The sequence below is a fragment of the Callorhinus ursinus genome, unplaced genomic scaffold (assembly GCF_003265705.2).
Source record: "Callorhinus ursinus isolate GAN/ISIS: 27379988/994484 unplaced genomic scaffold, GSC_fseal_2.0 scaffold89, whole genome shotgun sequence".
NCBI classification, from domain to species: domain Eukaryota; kingdom Metazoa; phylum Chordata; class Mammalia; order Carnivora; family Otariidae; genus Callorhinus; species Callorhinus ursinus.
The window spans coordinates 1736744-1758232 of NW_027397151.1; the positions used below are offsets into that span (position 1 = coordinate 1736744).

At 54.6% G+C, this 21489-nt stretch overlaps 1 protein-coding gene across 1 annotated transcript in view; it reads left to right on the forward strand.

Moving 5' to 3' along the window:
* Positions 1–2: 2 nt before the first annotated feature.
* Positions 3–21489, forward strand: part of TAF4 (TATA-box binding protein associated factor 4) — a gene marked incomplete at its 5' end in the record, with an annotated part of 66963 nt that continues 45476 nt past the window's right edge. Inside the window, one exon of the mRNA XM_025865043.2 lies at positions 3–390. Within this exon, the coding sequence (XP_025720828.1) occupies positions 3–390 (388 nt within the window). The remainder of the gene's footprint in view (positions 391–21489) is intronic.

The window sequence follows — 21489 nt, forward strand, 5'->3', positions numbered from 1 at the left end:
CCGCCGCCGCCGCGCCCGCGCAGGTGGCCAAGGCCGACTCGCCCAAGACGGCGGTGCAGCCGGCGCCCGCGCCGCCGCAGGCCCTGGCGGCCAGCTGCCCGGCCGGCGCGGGGGCCGGCATGATCCTCGGGCCAACTATGCAAGGGGCGCTGCCCGCCGCCGCCGCCGCTGGACTGCCGCCGCCGCCGCCGCCGCCGCCGCCGCCGGCCCCTGGCACCCCCACCGGGCTGCCCAAGGGCTCGGCCAGCGCGGGGCCCCAGAGCCTGCCCAGGACGCCCTCGGCCACCACCGGCGGGATCCGGGCCACGCTGACGCCCACGGTCCTCGCCCCCCGCCTGCCGCAGCCGCCTCAGAACCCGACCAACATCCAGAACTTCCAGCTGCCCCCAGGTGAGTGGCCGCGTCGGGCGGGTCTGGCCGCCCCCGCCGGGAGTGCAGGAAGTTGTGGGGCTGGCGGGGCGCTGAGGTCACGGGTCTTGCGCGGGCCTGCAGCGAAGGAGCCGGGGCGCTCCCCTGCCGGGTGCGGGAAGGCTCTCCTCCGTGTGAGAGTGTGTGTGTGCGGGAGTGTGTGTGCGTGTGCGCGCGCGCGCACGGCCGGGGGGGTGCTGTGGCTGCAGGGGTCCCTTTCCTTGGGCAGCACTTGGCTTCAGCTCGCTCTTTGCATTGCAAAGTTTCTGGGCTCCCACAGTGGAGCAGCTCCTTTCCTGGCGGTGTGTGCCCCTGCCCGCTCCTCCCCTCCCCCGCCCCCCTCCCCTCGGTGGAGAGCCTTGGCAGCAGGCCTCCAGGGGAACAGCTTGGTAGGTTGTATAGCCTGGGTCCATGCTTTTCTGCACTTGGTGCTCCGCCTCCTGGTTTTTTGGGACCAGTTGTGTTATGGCCTGTGTCCTCACTGAACTTTGCTGCTCCTCTCCTCTCCCGGGCTGTGATGGAGGACTAGTTACCCGCCCCCCCCCCCCCACTGGTGAGGTCAGGCAGAGTAGTGACACTCCTTCCTTGTGGCTGGGCAAGTCCGCATGGAAAGCTTTCGCTTCCCTGCTAACACCGGGATGGCAGAGATCCCAGGTGAGCCCTGGAGGGATCCTTGGGCACACACCCTTCCTGGGCCACGTCCTCGCCTCAGCGCTGTGCTATGCACTTCCTGCGACCACTGTGGCCTGCAGCACAGCGTTCTGGTTACAGGGTGCCCAGCTGCTTTGCTTAGTATCCTCCAGTGAAATCAGTGGGTCTCTCAGAGGTACAGGCGACGCCTGGTAACGCGGAGCCATGGGCTCCACAGCCCGTGCAGGTTCTCTGTCTCCTGTGTCACTCCGGCGGTTGGTCAGGGTTCCTCGGGTCTGACGGCGAAAGGCCCCCGCAGCATCCCAGGTCACGCTGCTTGTTTGGGATTCCCAAGCAGAGAGAAGCCTCCACAGTCGCGGTGCCCCGTGCTCTCTTCCATCCTGTCCATCTCCTCTGTGTGGACCGCTAGTGCTGAGCTTCTGGAGAGCTCCTTCCTTGCTGTGGAGTAACAGGCGCCGCGGGGGCAGGAGTAGTAGAAACAGCACCTCCCGTTGGCCGCGTGTGCGCTCGGAAAAGAGCCGGTGGTCACCTTGATGGAATTTCAGCGTCTTAAGGAGGAGGGGGTTTCCCTGTTGGAGCGTGCCAGGGCGCGGACCGGTGGTAATGCTTGCTGGGCGGTGGTGGGGGGGTGTTTGATCTGGGCAGGGGCGGGGAGAGCTGACAACCCCAGCCTGCGTTCTGGGGGTGCTGGTGGGGGTTGCCGCGCTCTGAGGGGAGAGGGTGACATCAAACAAGTTGCCAGAGAGCTGCTGAGATGCCCCTGACGACGTGTTTGGTTTCTTTTTGAGGTTGTGATGTTTTATTGAAAGTTTTGTTTTGCTCCTTATGTGTATTTTGATCGTTCAGTGGAGAGTAGGGCTGATCTGTAGTAACCTTTGAAAAAGGGAATTCAGGTTTGTAGGATATTACGTAAAATGTCAAAATATTCTTTACTTAGCTGCAAAAATGCCTTTTGGGTGGTCCCGCACAGTTCAGCACTTGCCTTACTCAGAGCATAGACCATTCCCTAGCTGTACTTTTGTTATTCAAAACTGGTGCGAGCTCCTCAGTAGTTGGTGAGGCGGGCGCTTGGCCTGGCCTGGCCTGGCCTGGCTTGCAGGGCCTGAGCGGTTCCTGTAGAGGGGGCGGGTTGGGGTTGGTTGGATCCCCTGGGTCTGAGCCTTTGTACAGGTGAAGCCCCCTCCTTCTTCCTGCTGGGGGGAGGAAGCCGTGGTTGGAAAGGGGCATATCTGCCATCTTTGTCATGGGTGACCCTGGAGACTCACTTTCGTCTTCTGTTCTAATGTCACCATTAGAGGTGTCTTCGTGTGACAAGGAGACAACTCCTTGAAAAAAAGCTGTGAACATAGCGACTCTTTGCAAGAGTTGTCCACGAGTGTTTGCGTTAAGTCCCCCATATTTAAGAGCAGAGAGCAGCCCATGTTGACATTTGGGTGACGGATGTCCTCTAGAACAGAAAAGATTTATATCCATCTCTTCATTGGTCCCCACCCCCCGACCTCCACTAATCGGGAACTCTGATTAGTTATATCACCTCATTTTTATAACAGCAGAAGAAAAAAAAGTAAAAAGTACTACCCCGAGATAAAGTTCTTTTAGATAGTGTCATTCTGTAAACCGAAATGATAAGTTATGAATACTCTAGTTAAAGAATTAATCAGGGAGTATTAAACTCTCCTACTTGATGTTTCCTCTTCGTTGGAATCTTTCATCATAAAAACGTATAAAGAGGAGGTAGCAGTGACTTATAAAAATAACTGCTTGGCTAATAGCTCATTCTCGTTACAACTCAGAGCCGCAAACACTTGGGAAGGGGTTCGGGGTGGGCATGGCGGGGCGTTCCAGGCTGCACACGGGTGTCAGGTGAGCTCACGGACTGCTGGAGGTTGGAGTGTGTGTGAAAGAGGCTTGCCCCTCCGCACCTCCCCTTCCTGCAGCTCCAGGTGGGGAGAGGAGGGACGGAGGTCTCACCAGGGCCTAATGCCAGCCCTGGGCCTTCACGCTCCATTCTCACTGCTCACTGGGAGCCCATGTGGACTTTGGTTTTAGCAAATTCCATCTTGATATTCTTTGTCAGGACAGTTTTGTAAAGAAGCCTTTATGTTCCTGTAATTAATTTGCTCGTTTGAAGGCAGCAGAGTCTAAATTTTTTCCACTATGGTAATGGCAAACACGGAGAAGAGATTTTTGCTGCAAAGGCAGTTGTCCCAAGAACTCTCGAAAGCACTAGTTTCATATAGCTTCAAAGTCATAACAGCGAAGTAAGGTTATGATTATAGTTGAACAAAGAGAAAAAGTGATATGACACCAAAATTAGCATGTGCGTAAACGGTTTTAAAAGATCTTTTCAGATAGATGCTACGTTACAGATGCTCGTTTCTGAAGGTGATCTTTTGGCCTGCCGGATTAGCATCTTCAGCATACATCAGTTTGTCCTGCCTTTGCAGAGAATGCTCTCCTGTCACTCTGAGGTTTGGCCGAGTGAAGGATTTCATTCTAGGCTGGAGCAGCGTTTCCTCACGGTGGATGCCTTGGCCTGGGAACGTGGGCTTGCTCCTTACTTCAGATGTTAAAAGCTCGATGTTACTATCCCAGCTTGTAGGGAACAGCGGCTAGGGCATGGGCTCCCACCCAGGATGGGTGCAGGTATTTGAGCCCAGGCGAGGCTTCCTATGCCGTTGGGGCCAGGTTGGGTTCCAGGAGGGCTGACCCTGAGCCGGACGGTGGCAGGTGGAGAGCCCAGCACTGAAGTTACGGGCCAGCTTGCAGCCATGCTGTGGCATGAGGGGTGTGTTTGGAAGTTGAGATTTTGTTACTTGACGGCACCCTGGCCTTTCCTTGGAGCTAGAAAGCAGGGCTGGCATTCCGTGAAGCACTGTGGGACTGACAGGGATGAATGGGGCACACCGCTGTCACGGCGCATCCGTCATGCCGACGCTACCCCAGGTACAGTACGTTTTTCTCTGGTTTTCAAGCATCACGTTGCTGTAGATGGAGTGAAGTCTAGCGACACTTTACTCTCATCAGAACTGTACCAAACTTGGACATGTTGTTGGCCACCGCGGAGTCTGGTGTGGTGGCTGACTCTGGTTGTGTGAGTGGGAAAGCTGCCGAGGTTGTCCAGGTGGGCCGTGGACACCGGGGACGTGTCCCACAGCTGTGGGGGCAGCGGGCACAGCTGCCTGCAGAGGGAGGGGGCCTGGGCGCAGGGCTGGCTTAGGCCAGAGGCCTTAGAGTTTTCCTTTTGATATACTTGGGTAACAGTGACATTTGTGAAGCAAAAAAACCCTTTCAGAGCTGTACACAGCCGGCTCTGGACAGCTCTGCTTAGCGTAGGACAGAGGTCGCTTTCCTGAGCGTTTGCCTGCGGCACCGCTGACTTGGGGGGGAGGCCATTCTTACCGTCTGTTTGGGCTTTGCCCTTGACTGTCCCCATCGTCTTGAGGGTGGACAAAGCCATCTTGGTGACTGGGGGTGGGATGGTGTTTCAGGCATATGTGGGTGTCTTTTGGAGCTGGTGGTTCTTATCTTTTGGCAGTAACCAGGAATGGGGCCCCTTAGACCCTCCTGGGGTATCTGTTCTCTCTTATGGGTAACTTACCGTATCTTGGGGACAATGCGTGCTGTACGCTTATGGCAGAATTATTGGAGTTTGAAGAGTCGAGGACTTTCCAAGTCCTCTACATTTGCCCTGTGAGGGGTAGATCCGTATGTGTTAGGGCCCCATGAGGAAGTGTTTAGGAGAGTGATATCTCTGCTACCTGGGTGGTCGATGAACGATGAACATGAATCTGAGGGGCCAAAGGGGTTGGCTCCAGGATTGTTCTGTTGCCTCTGGGCCATGGTGGTTGAGTGCCCAGGCTCTCACTTGTGCTGTGGAAGTTGCCCTGAAGCTCCTGCTCAGAGTTGCTGACAAGTGGGCACCAGGTCCCCTTGGGCAGCAGTGTTTGATCAGCACGGGACTGACCCAGTTCAGACCCTGCCCTAGAAATGAAGCAGCTCAGTGGGGCAGAACAGGGACGCACACGTGTCTGTTTTCCTTGAAATCAAAATAAAGGTAGTTCCTGGTATGCTTCTGAAGCCCCGTTCAGTATATAAATGTGAGCTTTGCTCATCTTAAATGAAACATTTGAAGAAAGCTTCTTTATAAATAGCTAATCGTGTGTGAGTTGATCGAGACATAATTAACAACTGTTTTTGAAAATCTTGAAGCAGAGATTTAAAAGGACTCCGGAGAAACTTGCCTTAGGTTTGGGGAATTTGCAAAGTTCTCAGAAGCACTCTTCCTCATGTTGACAATAAAAAGGAGTCTAAGGTTTTCTTTCTTTTTTTTTTTTTTAAAGATTTTATTTATTTATTTGACAGGGAGAGACAGCGAGAGAGGGAACACAAGCAGGGGGAGTGGGAGAGGGAGAAGCAGGCTTCCCGCGGAGCAGGGAGCCCGATTGCGGGGCTCGATCCCAGGACCCTGGGACCATGACCTGAGCCGAAGGCAGTCGCTTAACCAACTGAGTCACCCAGGCGCCCCAGGTTTTTTTTGATTGTCCTGGGAAACAGTTACCGTTTAGGGCTCTCATCTCTGAGACTTCTGACGCTGGAGATCAGCAGCCTTTCATTTAATCAGGCCTGTGATAGTAAGAAAAGCGAAGGAGAGAGGTACGTTTTGCAGCAGGAGCCTCTGTCCTGGGTGCTGTGCACCAGGGGTGAGGGACCGTTGTTTCCAGCTGGGCCGAGGTTGCTTTGGTGTGGGGCCGGTAAACTAGAAACACGTGGACTTCGGTGCTGTATGGGCTACAGTCAGAGCTTCCTAACACCCTGTGTACTGGGTCAGGCTGTGTAGAGTTGTGTTTGAAGACTGGGAACTTCGTATTTCTTTGGTAGGGCCAGGGACACTTTCAACAACAATTTGTGATGTGATATGATCTTAAATATCCTTAATATCTATGCTAAGGGGTTAAAAGCTTCAGAACACAAAGAGATATAAACATTGTCCACAATTTATGCCCCCCTCCAATTTGAAGAGTGCGTGGATACCCCCTCCTTGTCTGGCTTTCTTCTGTGACCGCCTTCCTGGTGGCGCCCTGGCATGTGAATGGATGGAGGCCCTCCCAGTGTGGGCGAGCCAGCCTGGTAAAGATGGGGGCTGGAGGCTCAGAGCTCCCCCCGCCGCTCTGCCGGCCTTCGAAGCAGAGTTGGGCTTTCCTTCTTTTACCCTGGAGTTGGAGTCTAATGGGACCTCTCTGTCTCTTCCCTGTGGCCGTGGGGAGGGGGAGGGGAAGGACGCTCCCACTTCTTTGACTACTAACCTTGTGAGGAGGGTGTGACCAGGTAGTGTGGGACGCCCTCGCTGACATTGGGGAACTCGCATCCCAGAGGGCATATTTTGATATGTTTTCCAGCTCCAGAGGTTGGGGAAATCTGAAAACAGTTCTTTATGACCATGTTGAATTGAATGTCAGATTTTAGAACTGAGGAGCAAGCATTAAGAAGGTTGTGTAGCTCTGCAGTGACTTGTTGAGAGAGCGGTGAGAGCCGGACACTGGGAGCCCGGGCAGCGAAGCCGCCTCCTCAGTGCTGTGCGTGGCCTGCCAGGCCTCTGCCCTGTGGTCGGAGTGGCAGGTGTTGGCCTGGACACTCCGCACAGAGCACAGGAAGGCCTTGTGGGGTCAACTGATGGGACCCAGAGCTTTGGGGAAGGAGGAGGTGCAGGGGCGTGGGGCGGCCATACCGTGTGGGACGGTCTTGTGTTGCCATCAGGGCTGAAAGGGGAGGGAGGACAGCTTTCCCACTCTTAACCTTTGTGTTGAAGTGCATGGGGCCAGTGTTCGAGGAGAGCTTTCCAAGGAATTGTCATGCCTTTCACGCGGGAGCTTTGTCAAAATGTCACGGCTTTTGATATAATCCGTATCCGGATTTACGCAGACAGACGCCACGGGTTAGTGAACACAGCAGGTAATGGGCCGGGCCTGCTTGGAGTAGATGTGATCTTGTAGGAGCGCCAAGCAGTGGCAGCGCTGCCTGTGCCCCCACATCGGGGGAGAGAAGAGGAAAGCACTCTTGATTGATGTTTTAGTGGAACTACCAAGTGTGATAAAATTATCAGTCACTTGAAAGGGACTTCTTTTCCCACCCTTTTTCTTCTGATTTAAAATTAGTTTTATTCATTATGGGAAGTTTGGGAAGAAAAGAAAACCATGAAGAAGGAAATAAAGTCACTCATAATCTCTCGTTGCGCAGCTGGGCGCAGTCCAGTGCACGTCCTTTCAACCTGTGTTTGGTGCAGAGGGACTTCCGACTTGTACGAACGCGGATCATCGTGGTCCTGCCTGTGTTGCGAGTGCCCTGCCCCTGGTGGTCTTTGAAGCACCCCTCTTCGTCCCGCTCCTCGCCGTCTCAGGCCGAGGCTTCCCCGCAGGCCCCTGTGCTGGGCTGCTGGGACTTGTGTCCCCTTGTCTGTTGTAAATGACCCTCAGGTGAGTGTCTTTGTGCGCATCTCTGCGTGCGTCTGGTGGGTTGAGCATTTCAAGTCTTTGATACAAATTGCCTTCTTGAGGGCTCAACCATTTATGCTTTTAAAACCATGGGTTTTAGAACCATGGCCAAAATAGGACTTTTTAGAAATCGATACCATTCTAAATGTTTCCTTGGAAGATTGTATCTGTTTTTAAGGTGTATTTCTTCGGCTAAGTGAGGTTAAACCTTTCCCCGTGGATGTTGATCGAGACCGTGGCCCGTTTGTTCTAGGATGTGCACTGAGCCAGTGAGCAAGGTGGATGTGGGTGCTGCGCTCCAGCCCGGGGCGGGGGCGAGGCCTACAGAGCCCCTGCTCTTGGGGTGCTTGAGTTGGGGTGGGGGCAGGCAGTCAGCAAAGTGTGAGCACGTTTTTGTCTTCATGGTGGCTGTGATGAAGGAATAAACAGCGCCCAGAGGCAGAGTGAGCGTGGGTACTGCTGGCTGGCCTGCGATGCCTTCCCAAGCGGTCGCACTGCAGCCAGACACCTGGACGATGAGAGGGGGGCTTGTGTGCACGGCCAGGACCTACGTTTGCAGGCAGAGGAGACAGCAGGTGTGCAGGCCCGAGCGGGAGGGGCCCTGGGACAGGAGCGGGGCCCTGTCACGGAGCCGTTGTACCCACGGTGCCATGGTTGACTTTCAGGTGTGGTGGGAAGCCGCTGGGGGCTTTTAGGCAGGGCACCTGTAGAATCTGAATTGTGTTTTGAGATCACTTTTGTGTCTGTGGCCCGTGGGGTGCAGGGGCGGGTGGTCAGGGGCAGGGCGGGCAGCAGGGTGTGGAGGTGGGGAGTGGAGAGATCTCAGGCATCCCAGGGTGACCGAGACCAGGTGCTGCAGTGAGTGGAGAGCCGACTGGGGGACCACATGCCTGTCCGGAACGTGAAGTTTGTGATGCCGTCCCTGAGCAAGTGTCAGAGGTAGCTGAGTATGGAGGGGGCTGGGGGGGAGGCCGCAAGAGGTCCGAATTTTGGAGTCACATGGCATATGGTGGAGGTTTTGGCCATGAGAGTGAGGCCCCCAAGGGAGTCTCTGCCTAGCAGGGCAGTAAGACTGCCGCTCAGGGTGACTTCTTCAGAGGAGGGGAGAGGGGAGGAGGGGAGGCGGCAGATAGCAGGCCGCCCACTGTCGGAGGTGGATATGGGATGGAGGCTCGGGAAGAAGGGGCCATCCCGCGCACTGCCAGGCCTCCGGGGAAGCGGACACAGGGCAGTTGTGGTTTCAGGAGCTTTTTATAAAGGTGGAACGTGTGTTGTTAAGGCAGCAAATATCTCCTGGCTTCTCGGCCTTTTTATGTGTGGAGCTGGCTTGGGATGCGACGTGGTGCTTGAGTTGACAGCTCAGGTGGCTTCGCCGCTGTGTGTGCTGCCCTGGGCTCCCTGCTGCGTGCCGATGGACGGACTTGTGTGTCTGAGGGTCCTAGAACCAGGTGGTCCTGATGAAGACACTGAGACCCCTGGAGGTAAGCGGCTTTTCGCCAAGAGGGGCCGGAGCCCCAGGGCCCCTGTGCTCCTGCCCGCTGCCTCTCCTGCATTTGTGCCTCCTCGAGGCTGTGCACACACGGGGACCGGGCTGCGTCATGAGAAAGTCCACAGAGGGGAGTGTTCGGAGCACATGGCAAGAGGCTGGCTCACCCCCGGAGCTGCTGCCCACACGCCATCTGTTATAGAGACCCCGGGGGTAGGAGCGCGGAGAGGTGTCCAGCGACTGCTGGACCCCTTGGACGGGCAGGGACTTGTGCTTCGTGCTGCCGAGCGGCTCTCCCGGGCTCTCCTTTGCATGGGCACTAGGGTTGGGGCAGTCCTGACGGCTGGAAGGGGTGAGTGGTCAGGATTGTCCCCTGCTCTTCAGGGGCGAGTCCCTTTCTCCGACTGCAGAACTGCTGGGTCCTTCAGTCTGTGCCTGGACAGCTCTCTGAGTAGACAACTGTCGGTCCTGCTTGTGGCCTCGAAGGCCAGGGTGATGCTTTGTGAGTTCAATTAGTCAGTCAGTGAGCAGACATTAATTGAGCACCAGGTTCGGATCAGACTTGTGCTGGAGTAGGGCAGTCCCTGTCCTTAGGAATTACTTTTTGATGGGTTTGTTGATGAGCCACAGATCGGTTTGCAAGGGGAAGAGATGGGGATAAATGTAGCATCTTTTCTGAAATGGAATATCATTAGTCCCCCCCCCCTTTCCTGCTGTAATTACTCAAAATAGGCATTCTGTCTGTTAGAGCCTGTTTTGGACACTCTGGAGTTTTCTCTGCTGCTTTGGACTGATTAGATAGCCAGTCAGAGTTGGTGCCACTTTGTTATGTATTTAACAGTTGAGAAACTTTGTTCAGAATGTCCCCCAAAGCCCTAGAGTGACGTGCTAAAGACAGCGTCCAGATGGGCTGCAGGAGCCCAGAACCAGAGTTCACGGGGGGCCCTGCGAGTCCAGGCAAGGGTCCTGACCGCTCTGGGCCTGCTTCTCAGGGCACCAACCCTGGCTTTCATTTCATGCTGGGAGGTTTGGACACCACTCACTGGGCACTCTTTGGGGTCTTGATCCTGGAACTGAGGGTAGAGGCTGCCCCCCTCCAGCGTTGGGGGCTTCCCAGTCCAGACACACCTCCCTGTGTGTCTCCGACTGTGTTCGGGGACGCAGTTGGCTTGGTGACCGTGGGGGCTGCTCGCAGTGTCCTGGAATGGGTGGGGCTGCCCACCTCAAGAAGATGGTGTGCCCCCAAGTGGGAAGGCCGCTGGCCTGGCCTTCATGAGGCCGTCAGTGTCAGTCCCTCGGAGACACGGATGTGAGTAGCTGCACTGTGTGTGACGGTGTGCCACGGGGTGCAGAAGCGCGCTCTGTGCTTGGCGTTGGTGTGCCAGCCGGCAGGGTGCGCTGTGCGCAGAGAGTGGGTTGGGGATGGTGTGTGCCGCGAGTCTGCGTTGTGGCTGTGAAAAGGTGCGCGCCGTCCGGGTCCGTGTGTCGTGGGCACGCGTGTGTCCAAGTGTGGGAGGTCGCCAGAGGGTGCCCTCTGACTCCTGGAGATAGCTGCTTCTGCGGCAGTGGGATAGGCCTGCGAATGGGACCTTTATTTTTCTCTGTAATATTTTATTTTTTTAAAGAGACCTGAAACTATTATGATAATTTTTAACAACCGTTTGTTCTGGGGGGTAGACCCCTGGAGGTTTCCTCTTGTGATCGTATTTTATTTAGAACTTTTCGAGCAGCTCCGGGATGTCGTCATTAGTAGATGCCTGGTGTGGTGTCGTGGGCAGGTGCCAAGTGGGGCTCCAGGCGTGGGAGGGGGTGGTCTCGGTCCCTTGGGTGCCCCCCTGTCCCCACAGTGTCGCACGACCTGTGAGCTGAGTCCCCGCTGCTTGGGCTGCTCCACGTAAGGACGTCCATCCATCGGGCTGACGGTGGCCTGACCGTGTGGTGCTCCCAGCCTCGCCGCCTGCTGCTGCACGCCCCCGCTTGCTTCCTCAGTGGGCAGCACAGCAAGTCCCAGCTGCACTTTACAGCGGCTCTTCCTGTTGCTAGGACATTATTTTCTGGGTACTTCTGCTCATCGTTCAGGCCCAAGCTCCAGCATTGCTTCCGGACACTGGTCTTTGTGGCCCCCACAGCAGAGCAAGGCGCTTCGTCAGGACTGGTGTATGTCCCACTGAGGCCTGTCTTCGGAGGTCCTGGCGGTGGGGCAGGTGGTTCTGAGCCCATCCAGGCGGGGCTTTCTGTGGGTTTACCTGTCGGTCTCCACCGCCGTCTTGCCGGTGACGCGGGAGCGCCTGAGGGCAGAGAGCGTGGCTTATGCCGCATTCCTTTGTGAGCCTCAGCATCAGCTTGGTGCTCGCGTGGCGGGGATGCCTGCGGCGTGAGTCAGGGAGTCTTCTGGAGGTGTTTGTGGTCTGGCCACCTGGTAGACCAAAGGCCATTAATTGAGCTGGAAGACTAGTGGGGAGCAGGGTATGTTTTGGGATCGTAGATGCGTCAAACTGAGTCAGTCTTTGGTCCCTGCGTGGACTGTTTTATGTGGTCATTTAAGTAGTTTAATAAGCACCTGCAAACACCACCCACCGAAGAGCTGGGACCCTGCCAGCATCCCACGCGACCGTCCAACCCCCCTCGCCCAGCCTGTGGCTGCCATTGTCCTGACCCCATGGTCACCATATGCCTTCACTTCTCTTTTCCTGTCTGCTCATGGCCTCTTCCTAAGCATCGCTAAATGTGTGTTTTATCTGAGCTTTAAGTTTGTAGAAAGGGTGCCGTGCTGTGGGTCATCTTTTGGGACCTTTGCTTTAAGTGATTCTCTCATCCTGTGCCGTGTGATGTTTTGTTGCGCGGAGACACCACAGCTTCCTCATCCCCTCCTACTTTGTGGGGGGGTGTTTCTGTGTAGTTTGTGAGCAGGGCCCTCCTCCTGTGCCCGGGGCTCCTGCTGGGAGGAGTGGTCAGCTGAGGAGGTTCGGGCAGAGGGTGTCGGCCACAGGGCCACGCACAGGAGAGAGTCTGAGAACAGGCTGTGTCTGTTCAGGAAGAGACTCAAGTTCTTGGTTCCAGATGTGAAGCGTGGGTTGCCCACCGAATATCCAAGTAGGGGTTGGGGAGAATTGAGATGTGAGTCTGAAATTCAGAAGTAGGTTCAGGCCTGGGGGCATGGGGGGTGGTCCCTCAAAGACTGGTGATATTTTAGGAGCCCCCAGCTGGCTCCGTTGTAAGAGCATGGGACTCTTGGTCTCCGGGCAGTGAGTTCAAGCCCCACCTTGGGTGTAGAGCTTACTTTAGAAAGGTTGGGGGGTGGCGCTTGGGTGGTGTAGTCCATTAAGTCTTTGACTCTTGGTTTTGGCTCAGATCATGATCGCAGGGTTGTGAGATCGAGCCCTGTGTCTGGCTCCGTGCTCTCTGCAGAGTGTGCTTAACGTTCTCTCTCTCCCTCTACCCTCCCCCCTCCCCACGTGCACGTGCACTGCACTCTCTTGAACTCTCTCTCTCTCTTTCAAAAATAAATCTTTAAGAAGAAAAGAAAAGAAAAAAGACTGATGTTATTTTAAACCATGAGGGTGGTGTGCTCACCAGGTTTGGAGGAGGGGGCCGTGCAGCCAGGGAGAAAAGACAGGCCAGAGACCTGTTCTGGGGCATTCTGACACCTAGGGGTGGAACAGACGAGGAGCTGGCGAAGGGTGCTGAGGAGGAGAGCAGGTGAGCCCCCAGGGGAATCCAGAGGGAAGCCCACGGGGGGCCCCCAGGGCTGTCAGATCATGGGATCAGGAGTGTGTCACAGACGTGTCTTCACCTGTTCTGTGTTGGTGGCCAGTTAAGGAGGTGAGGACGGAACTGCTTTTGGGTGTGGCCCCCAGAAGCTGGAGGCTGGAACAGGCCAGTCCTCTGTGGAAGGTGGGGAAGTGACCTTGGGGTGTTCAGACAGCGTTTTGGGGATGCTTGTTTCGGGGGGGCAGCGGTATAGAGCCATGTGAATGGAGCGTACGGACAGTTTCTTTTGTTGTTTCTGGACTTGTTTCCTGAAGACTGGAGATTTTGGACCACTGCTGTCCAGGAGGAATGTGGTGCGGGCCACACACAGATTTTGAAGTTTCTAGTACCATGTTCAAAAGGACAGGAAGTGTGAACGTACAAGATGAAGTCAGCATTAACGTAGCTTATTTAACCCTGTGTGTCTAGGTGTTTCCAGGTTGACATGCTGTCCTTATGCACGTCGTCCAGAGCCGCTAGCATCCTGTTTCCTATGGCTGCACCTGCAGACAGCTCACTCGGGTGCTTGGTGGCTGCCCGTGGCTCGTGGCTCCTCCATATGTACTTACAGACGAGCCAGCAGTTGCCACAGAGGCTGAGAGAAGGAGAAAGGGGAGGCCAGGGCCACAGGACAGGGCAGCTAGTAGGCTGCAGAGAAGGAGGCTGGTCCCAGCCGCTGTGGGAGGCAAGGTGTCTGGTCAGGCCTCAGGGAGGGTGGCCGAGAGGGCAGGAGCTGGGGTGGAGGGACCCTGAGCCCGGGAGGGCTGTGTCACCAGGTTCCTGCAGCCAGCCTCTTGGGTGAGGAAGGGGAAGGGGCTGAAGTGGCTGAGCCCTGCCTCCCTTGGGGGGTGGGAGAAAGAGCTCGCCCTGGTGGGGACCGCTGGGGACAGCAAGTGCAGGTGGGAGCTGCTGGCTGGCAGAGAGGGGACATGAGAGGCGGTGGCACTCCTGCCTCCTTTCTTGGGAAGGGCAGGGAGGCTGGCGGCTGTCCCCGGGCTTTGTGCGGGGCGGTGTCACTCTGTCATCACGGGAAATCCATGTCCCAGGGTCATGCAAGAAGCGGAGTTCTCTTGGAAGAGGCGCACCCTGGCGGAGAGCAGGTCGCCATGCAGAGGTGGTTTGCAGGGTGCAGTTGGCCTGCAGGGCTGGAGGAGGGTCAGGTGTAGATTGCTGTCTGGGATGAAGGTCACTCACTGCTCAGCAGGGATGGACGCTGGGATAGTGGAAGCCTGCGCAGCGCTGTAAGTGGCTCGTTCTGGCAATGTGGCCGAGGGAGCCCCGGGAGCAGCGCTCAGAGCCCGCGGGGCCTGCCCCAGCTTGCGTCCTTGGTGCTGATGTCTGCCTGAGAGCTCTCCAGTCTCTCCTGGAGGCCTGGTGTGTGGTGAGCTCGTGGCCCCCTGCCCCAGAGCCTGAGACACCTGTGGCCCAGCCCTGGTCTGGCCAGAAAGGAGGCACCATGGAGCTTGGCCTCATGAGCCTGGTGTTGCTGGCTTGGGTCCATGTTGGAGGTCCTGCCTGCACCTGTGTTCCAAGCCTACAGCTGGAGGGCAGCGGGTGCTGTGACACTGGGGGGAATTTCCTCCCTTCTCAATAATTTCCTGCCTGTTCTCTCTTTCTTAATTTCCTTTTATTTTGTCAAGAGCATTTTCTTGTGTCTGGTAGCTTGTTTACATGTGTCTTCCCCTGTGTTGGGTGGCCCCCCTCTCCTACTCTTCCTGGGTTGCTTCGTGAGGCAGGGTCCCCACCGATGCCGAGCACCCAGGACGGGACTGCTCACGTAGTAGGTGCCGCCTGTGTCTGTCTTGTTGAAGCCTTTTATGAAGTGTCTGCTGGTCCCGGCTGGTATGAGCGTGGTACGAAGGAAGGATGGAGAGCCATTGTGGCACCCTGGCACCCCTCATCTAGTGGTGGTCAGGTGGGACTAGACAGGAGACTTCCTGATGCCAGAATGTCCTCTGTTTTTTTAGGAAAGGATCTTGTGGCTATTAGTTCTGCTGTCTAGAGCTTGGCTATCCTGCCCTGAGCCCCTGGGGGTGTTGGAAAGACCCTTCCTGCTCTTCTTTCTGGAGTCTGCTTTCTTCCTTCTGTCTCTGCCGGAATCTTGGCCTTCTGTCTGCTCCTTCTGTTGGACGTGTGGCGCCGCGTCCCTTCCTTTACTCTTGGCTTCGTGGGCTCTAGGCGGGGGAAGAGGTGTGGCAGACAGATAATTCTACGGGTCAGCCAGCTACCCACAGGCTACTTCTTAAGGCGGTTTGGGGTACCGCCCTGGAGTCTCCAGGTAACAACAAAAGCAGATATCATGTTTTTGTTTTTGTTTTGTAAATAACTTATTTTTTTTAAGGGCAGTTTAAAGTTCACAGCAAACTTAAGAGGAAAGTACAGAGATTTCCCCATATGTGCCCTGCCCCCCACATGCACAGCCTCCCCACTGTCAGCATCTCCCAACAGAGGGTACATTTGTTACGATCCATGAACTAGCACTTACCGTCTCATCATCACTTAGGGTCCTTATGTTAGGTTCATCTCTGTGTGTACATTCTGTGGGTTTGGGCAAATGCGTAAAGACATGTATCCACCGTTACAAAGTATCAGACAGAGTATTTTCACTGCCCTTAAAATCTTTTGTGCTCCTACTGGGTATTTACCCCAAAGATACAAATGTAGTGATCCGAAGGGCCACCTACACCCCAGTATTCATAGCAATGTCCACAATAGCCAAGCTATGCAAAGAGCCCAGATGTCCATCAACAGACGAATGGATAAAGAAGATGTGGTGTATATATACGGTGGAATATTACAGCCATCAAAAAAATGAAATCTTGCCATTTGTAACAATGTGGATGGAAGTAGAGGGTATTATGCTAAGCGAAATAAGTCAATCAGAGAAAGACAATTATATGATCTCACTGATATGTGGAATTTGAGAAACAAGGCAGAGGATCATAGGGGAAGGGAGGGAGAAATGAAACAAGACGAAACCAGAGAGGGAGAGAAACCTTAATCTCAGGAAGCAAACTGAGGGTTGCTGGAAGGGAGGGAGGTGGGAGGGACGGGGTGGCTGGGTGATGGACACTGGGGAGGGTATGTGCTACGGTGAGCGCTGTGAATTATGTGAAGACTGTTGAATCACAGACCTGTACCCCCGAAACAAATAATACATTACATGTTAAAAAAAAAATCTTTCGTGTTCTACCTGTTCACCCCTCCCCAGCACCTGACCCCTGGCAACCACTGATCTTTTTATTGTCCATAGTTGTGCCTTTTCTAGAATGTCATACAGTTGATATCACACAGTGTGTGGCCTTTCAGATTGGTTTCTTTCACCTAGTGATGTACCTTTATGGTTCTGCCCTGTCTTTCCATTGTTTGAGAGCTCATTTCTTTTTATCACTGATTAATATTCCATGTTGTGCATCTACCACAGTGTATTTATCCATCATTTACTGAAGGGCATCTTGGTTGCTTCCAAGTTTTGCTAATTATGAATAAAGCTGCTATAAACATCCGTGTGCAACTTTTTATGTGGATATCAGTTTTCAACTCCTTTGGGTAAATACCAAGAAACACGATTGCTGGATCGTATGGTGAGAGTATGTTTAGTTTTGCAGCAAAACACCAAATTGTCTTCGGAAGAGGCTGCGCCATGTTGCCTTCCCGCCCACAACGCATGAGAACCCCTGCTGCCCCGCGTCCTGGCCCGTGTTCGGTGTTGTCGGCATTGTGGGTTTGGGTCCTTCTGATGGGTGTGTAGACGTCTCGCTGCCGTTGTCATGGGCATTTTGCTGATGACACGGGACGAGGAGCGTGTGTTCGGGTGCTCCTCTGTGTGTCTTCTGTGGCGAGGGGCCTGTTCGGGTCTCGGGCCCATGTTTTAATTGGGTTGTTTGTGTTTTTGTATTTTGGATGACTGTCCTTTATCGGATGTTTCTTTGGCGAATGTTTTCTTCCAGTCTGTGGCTTGTCTTCTCACTCTCGTGGTGTCGTCTTTTGGAGAGCAGACGTGAATTCTCATGTGCTCCAGCTTGTCAGCTTTCTCTTTCACGGATCCTGACGTGGTGTTGTGGTCATTGCCATCCCCAAGGTCACTTGGATTTCCTCCTGGGTTATCACCTAGGAGTTGATAGTTTGCACTTTACGTTTAAGTCTGTGACCCACTTGGAGTGAATTTTCGTGAAGGGTGTGAGACTGCGTCTAGATTTGTTTTTCTGCAGGTGGACGCCCGGTGGGCTCGGCACCGATTACGGAAGAGCCGGTCTCTGCTCCATTGCGCTGCCTTCTCTCCTTTGTCAAACATCAGTTGACTGTATTCCTGGGGCCTGTTTCGGGGCTCTGCTCTGCCCCACTGGTCTGTCAGTCTCTTCTTCTGTGGGACACACGGGCGTGATTGCTGTGGCTTTGCCGGAAGTCTCGACGTCGGGTAGTCACCCTCCAGCTCTGTTTTTCTGTACTGCGTTGGCTGCTCTGGGTCTTTTGCCTTCTCTCCGTGAGAACTTTATTATTTATTTATTTAAAAAAAGATTTTATTTATTTGAGAGAGAGAATGAGCACGAGGCGGGGGAGGGGCAGAGGGAGAAACAGACTCTACTGAGCAGGGAAGCCTGACATGGGGCTTGATCGCAGGACCCCAGGATAATGACCTGAGCTGAAGGCAGATGCTTAACTGACTGAGCCAGCCAGGTGCCCCTCCGTGCGAACTTTAGAATCTCTTTGTCAGTATCCATAAAATAATTTGCTGGGAGTTTGACTGGGACTGCAGTGAATCCATAGATCAAGTGGGGAGGAGCTGCCATCCTGACAATATCGAGTCCTCCTATCCATGAACATGGGATGTCTCTCCCATTTGTTTAGTTTTTCTGTGATTTAATTCATCAGAGTTTTTTAGTTGGCTTTACATAGATCTTGTATGTCTTTTGTGAGGTATATACCTAAGTATTTCATGTTTTTTGGGTGCTAGGGTGGTAAGTGACAGTGTGTTTTAATTTCAGATTCTCTGTTCATTGTTAGTATGAGAACATGATTGGCTTTTGTAAGCTAACTTTGTATCCTGCAACTTCGCTATCACCATCGTTTAGTTGCAGGAGTTTCTTTTGTCATTATTTTGGGGGGGTTTCTACCTAGATGATCCTGTGATCTGTGAACGAAGACAGTGTTTTGTTCTTTCCTTTCCGATCTGTACACCTTTTATTTCTTCTGTGTCACACTGGCCAGGACTCCCAGTACTGTGTGGAGGAGTGGCAGCGAGGAGAGACCTCCGTGCCATGTTTCTCATCTTAGTAGGAAAGCTTTGACTTTCTCACCAGTAAGTAGGATGTTAGCTGTAAGACTTTTGTGGATCGTCTTTGTCAGGTTGAGGGAGTTCCTCTTTTTTCCTGGTTTACTGAGAGTTTTTATGAACGGGGTTATTTTGGGAAGAGCAGTCAGTGAGCAGCCTCCTTGGGACGTCAAAGGAGGGAGCCAGGCAGGGAAAGCCTTAGGATACTTGTGCCATATCCGGGTCTCAGGAAGTCTGCCTTCGTTTAGTCAGGTGGGAATGGGGACGCTAGGAGACATTACCTGTGTGAGGTGAAGGACCAGGGGGCAGGTTGTAACAGGAGGTAGAGGGTAAGATGGACCCAGAAGAGTGCCCGTGAGTTCTCCGCCCACTGGGGGTGGGACAGCAAAGCCAGGCACTGTGCATGTCTCCTGCACTCCCCACTGCCCTTTTGCAGACAGGTAGCTGAGGCGCAGGTTGGTGAGGCACTTTGCTTAGAGCCTCCCTGCTCACTGGAGACCCTGGGCCTGCTTGCCCCTCCCTGGCTTGGAAACCAGTCATGATGATTGCCCAGTGGGGGCATGTGTTAGCACTGCTGTGTCTGGAGACAGGGTCTGTTGGATGGCACAGGTGAAGCGGGGGGGGGGTGGGCAGTCAGAATTGCTGTCGCTGGAGCCAGCAGGATGAGCATGTGCAGGGGAGTGGATGGGGCTTCTGCCAGGGCCAGAGAGCTGGCTGCCGGGGAGGGGGAGGGCTGGAGGGGGACGAACCCTGGGAGGAGGGGAAGTCCACTTGGACTCTGCAGGTGGTTCTACCTGTTGCTGTCCTGAGCCAAGGTCAGTCAGGAGCTCAAGTGATGACAGCCACCAGTGGGACTCCTGTGAGAGCCAGGTTCCACTGCTGGCTAGCGGGGCAAGTCCCCTCAACCCTTGAGCTCTTGGAGCCATAACCTGGGTAGTTAGCAGTGCCCCAGGAGAGCTTAGGGTAGCCTTAGACTGCCACTCTTGTCCACCTCTGAGCATGAGTTCATTGTTTTTAGAAGAGTGTTTTTGGTACAGCAGACTTCCCAAAGGCAAGCCCCCTCTTTGGTCTGGGGTTCAGGTGTGCTCCAGTTCCCCGGGAGGATTTGGCTGCATCCCTGCAGGAAGGAATTGGCTCAGCCCAAGACCTGCAAGGGCTTAGGGGACTTTCAGGGGTGATTTTTGGTACTTGTGTTGGAAAGTGACCCTCCCCAACGAGGGGGCATCTCCGTGTGGGACAGAGTGGGCATGGTGGCCAAACACGGTTGGGGTGGCCACGGTGGGGTGGGGGGATGAGTCTTGGCAGAAGGGTAGAGGTGGGAAGAGAGAAGGTCTGGGAGCAGCCCTAGATGTGGGAGATCCCGAGGAAACAGGATCATGGGTGATGCTTGTTAATCTGGCAGCCCCTATGTTTGGGGGTCCTGGTGGGGCGTTCTGAGTGCTGGTATTGATACAGGAAGCCACTGCTCCCTTAACTGTGTCACCTTCCATAGGCCTGAAACTTGATAGCATCTGTCCCGTAGTCTGCCGTGCTCTTACCATGGGAACCAGGGCTCACTTTCCTTGTGGCAAAGCCCGACTTACTCTAAAGTGGGGGGAAGCACTTTGGGGTTGGGCGGCATGCATGCTCCCTTTACGACACAGGAGGACTAAGTGCTAAAGTGTCCTGGGCAGGTGTCCCTCTTGTAAGATTTTACCACCCATGCGTATAAGTTTGTTTGGTTAGAATGAGACTGCCCCTCGCACTCTCTCTGCGTATGGTTTTCAGACTGAGTCCAACAAAGACGTTGTCCTGCTTTGCTTTGGTTAGTCTTCACTTTTCTTGCATGCAAACTTAGTTTCTGTTTAGGGTTCCTGTTTCACGGGGGAGGAAAGTAAGGCAAGGACAGTGGGTCTTTGCCGTGTAGTCTTGTAGACTCTCAGGTGAGGGTGAGTCGTCCCCGGCTCTCAGTGCCTGCTTGCTCAGACTGTGGCGTGCCACTGTGGAGAAGAGGGATGTCAACAGAAGCAGAGCATGGGCTCTGGGATTGTCCACTGTGGGACTGCAGGCACTGGCCACAGAGTCCCCAGAAGTGGCAGTGTGTCCTACCTGCACTGAAGTCATAGATGGGGATCTTTATGACCGTGGTTAGTACAAGGTTTCCTAGGACACAGGCAGCCTGGACCTCAGTGGAAAGGATCGGTACACTGGACTTCAGAATTAAAAGAAAACTTCCGCTAGTTGACAGACATTCAGAAACTAGAAGGCAGGCTCTGGAGTGGGGCGATGTATGTGACCGAGAACTTGTGTCCAGAGCACAGGGAGAACTCTCCTCACTCAGTGGCCATAAGACAGGCAGCTCTGTCTGTTAAGAATGGGCAGGGGGTTGGAACAGACCTAAAGAAGGGATAAAAATGGCCCTCAAACATATGAAGAGATGCTGACATCATGGGTTACCCGAGAAGTGCAAACTGCAGCCCCAGTGGGGCACCCCATCGCTTCCACGCCCACTAATGTGGCCAGGACCATGAGGACCGGCTGAACCTCCTGCCGGTGGGCGTGGGGGTCGTGGAGCCTGCTGGCCACCGGGGCGAGTGCCCCAGAGGAGGAAAGAGCATGGCCGTGTACTTGCTGTGGCAAGCAGCCCTTCCGTCCACACGAGACTCGTTGGGGGCATTGGCAGCAGCCTTATTTACAAAGAGCCTAAATTGGAAGTAACCTACATGTCCGTCAGGTGCACAGCATGTGGCCTGCCCGTACTCGGTACTCGGTACTCAGTACTCAGTACTCGGTGATAATGACACCTGTAGCCATGTGGAGGGAACTAAAAACACTCTGCCAAGTGCAAGAAGCCAGGCTCAGGGGACCACCTGGTGCGTGACTCCATTCCTGCGAGACTCCAGGGGAAGCTGAGGGTAACCACAGAGGTCGCCTGCCCTGGGTGTCGCCTCGCTGCGCCAGGGGTCTTTGTAAACTGATGGAAATGGTTCAGGCCTTGGTTGCGGTGGTGACTACACAACTGTGCCTGTTTGCTCAGACTCTCAGATTGTGCACTTAAAATGGGTGGACTATATTCCTTGTAAACTAGATTTCAGAAAGAAAGGTCACGGGGCCTCTTTCTCTGCCTTGGTGCTGCGCATTGTTTCAGGAGGAGGGGTCATGAGCTGCGGTGGGAGTCCTCATTTGTTTGCGGGGTACAGTGGAGTGGGTACAGCGGAGGCGGTGCGGCAGAGCAGGGAGCGGGGTGTGGCGGAGCGGGGTGCGGGGTCCGGCGGAGCGGGTGCGCGGAGCGGGTGCGCGGAGCGGGATGCGGGGTGTGGCCAAGCGGGAGGGAGCGTATTGGAAACGGCTTCACTGATGGCTGGTTAGGTCTGATGCTGGATCCTTAAACTTTCCTTACGACGAAAATAGCACTTGGAAGTGTCAGTGTGCCTCGAGGAGAGGTTGTTGGC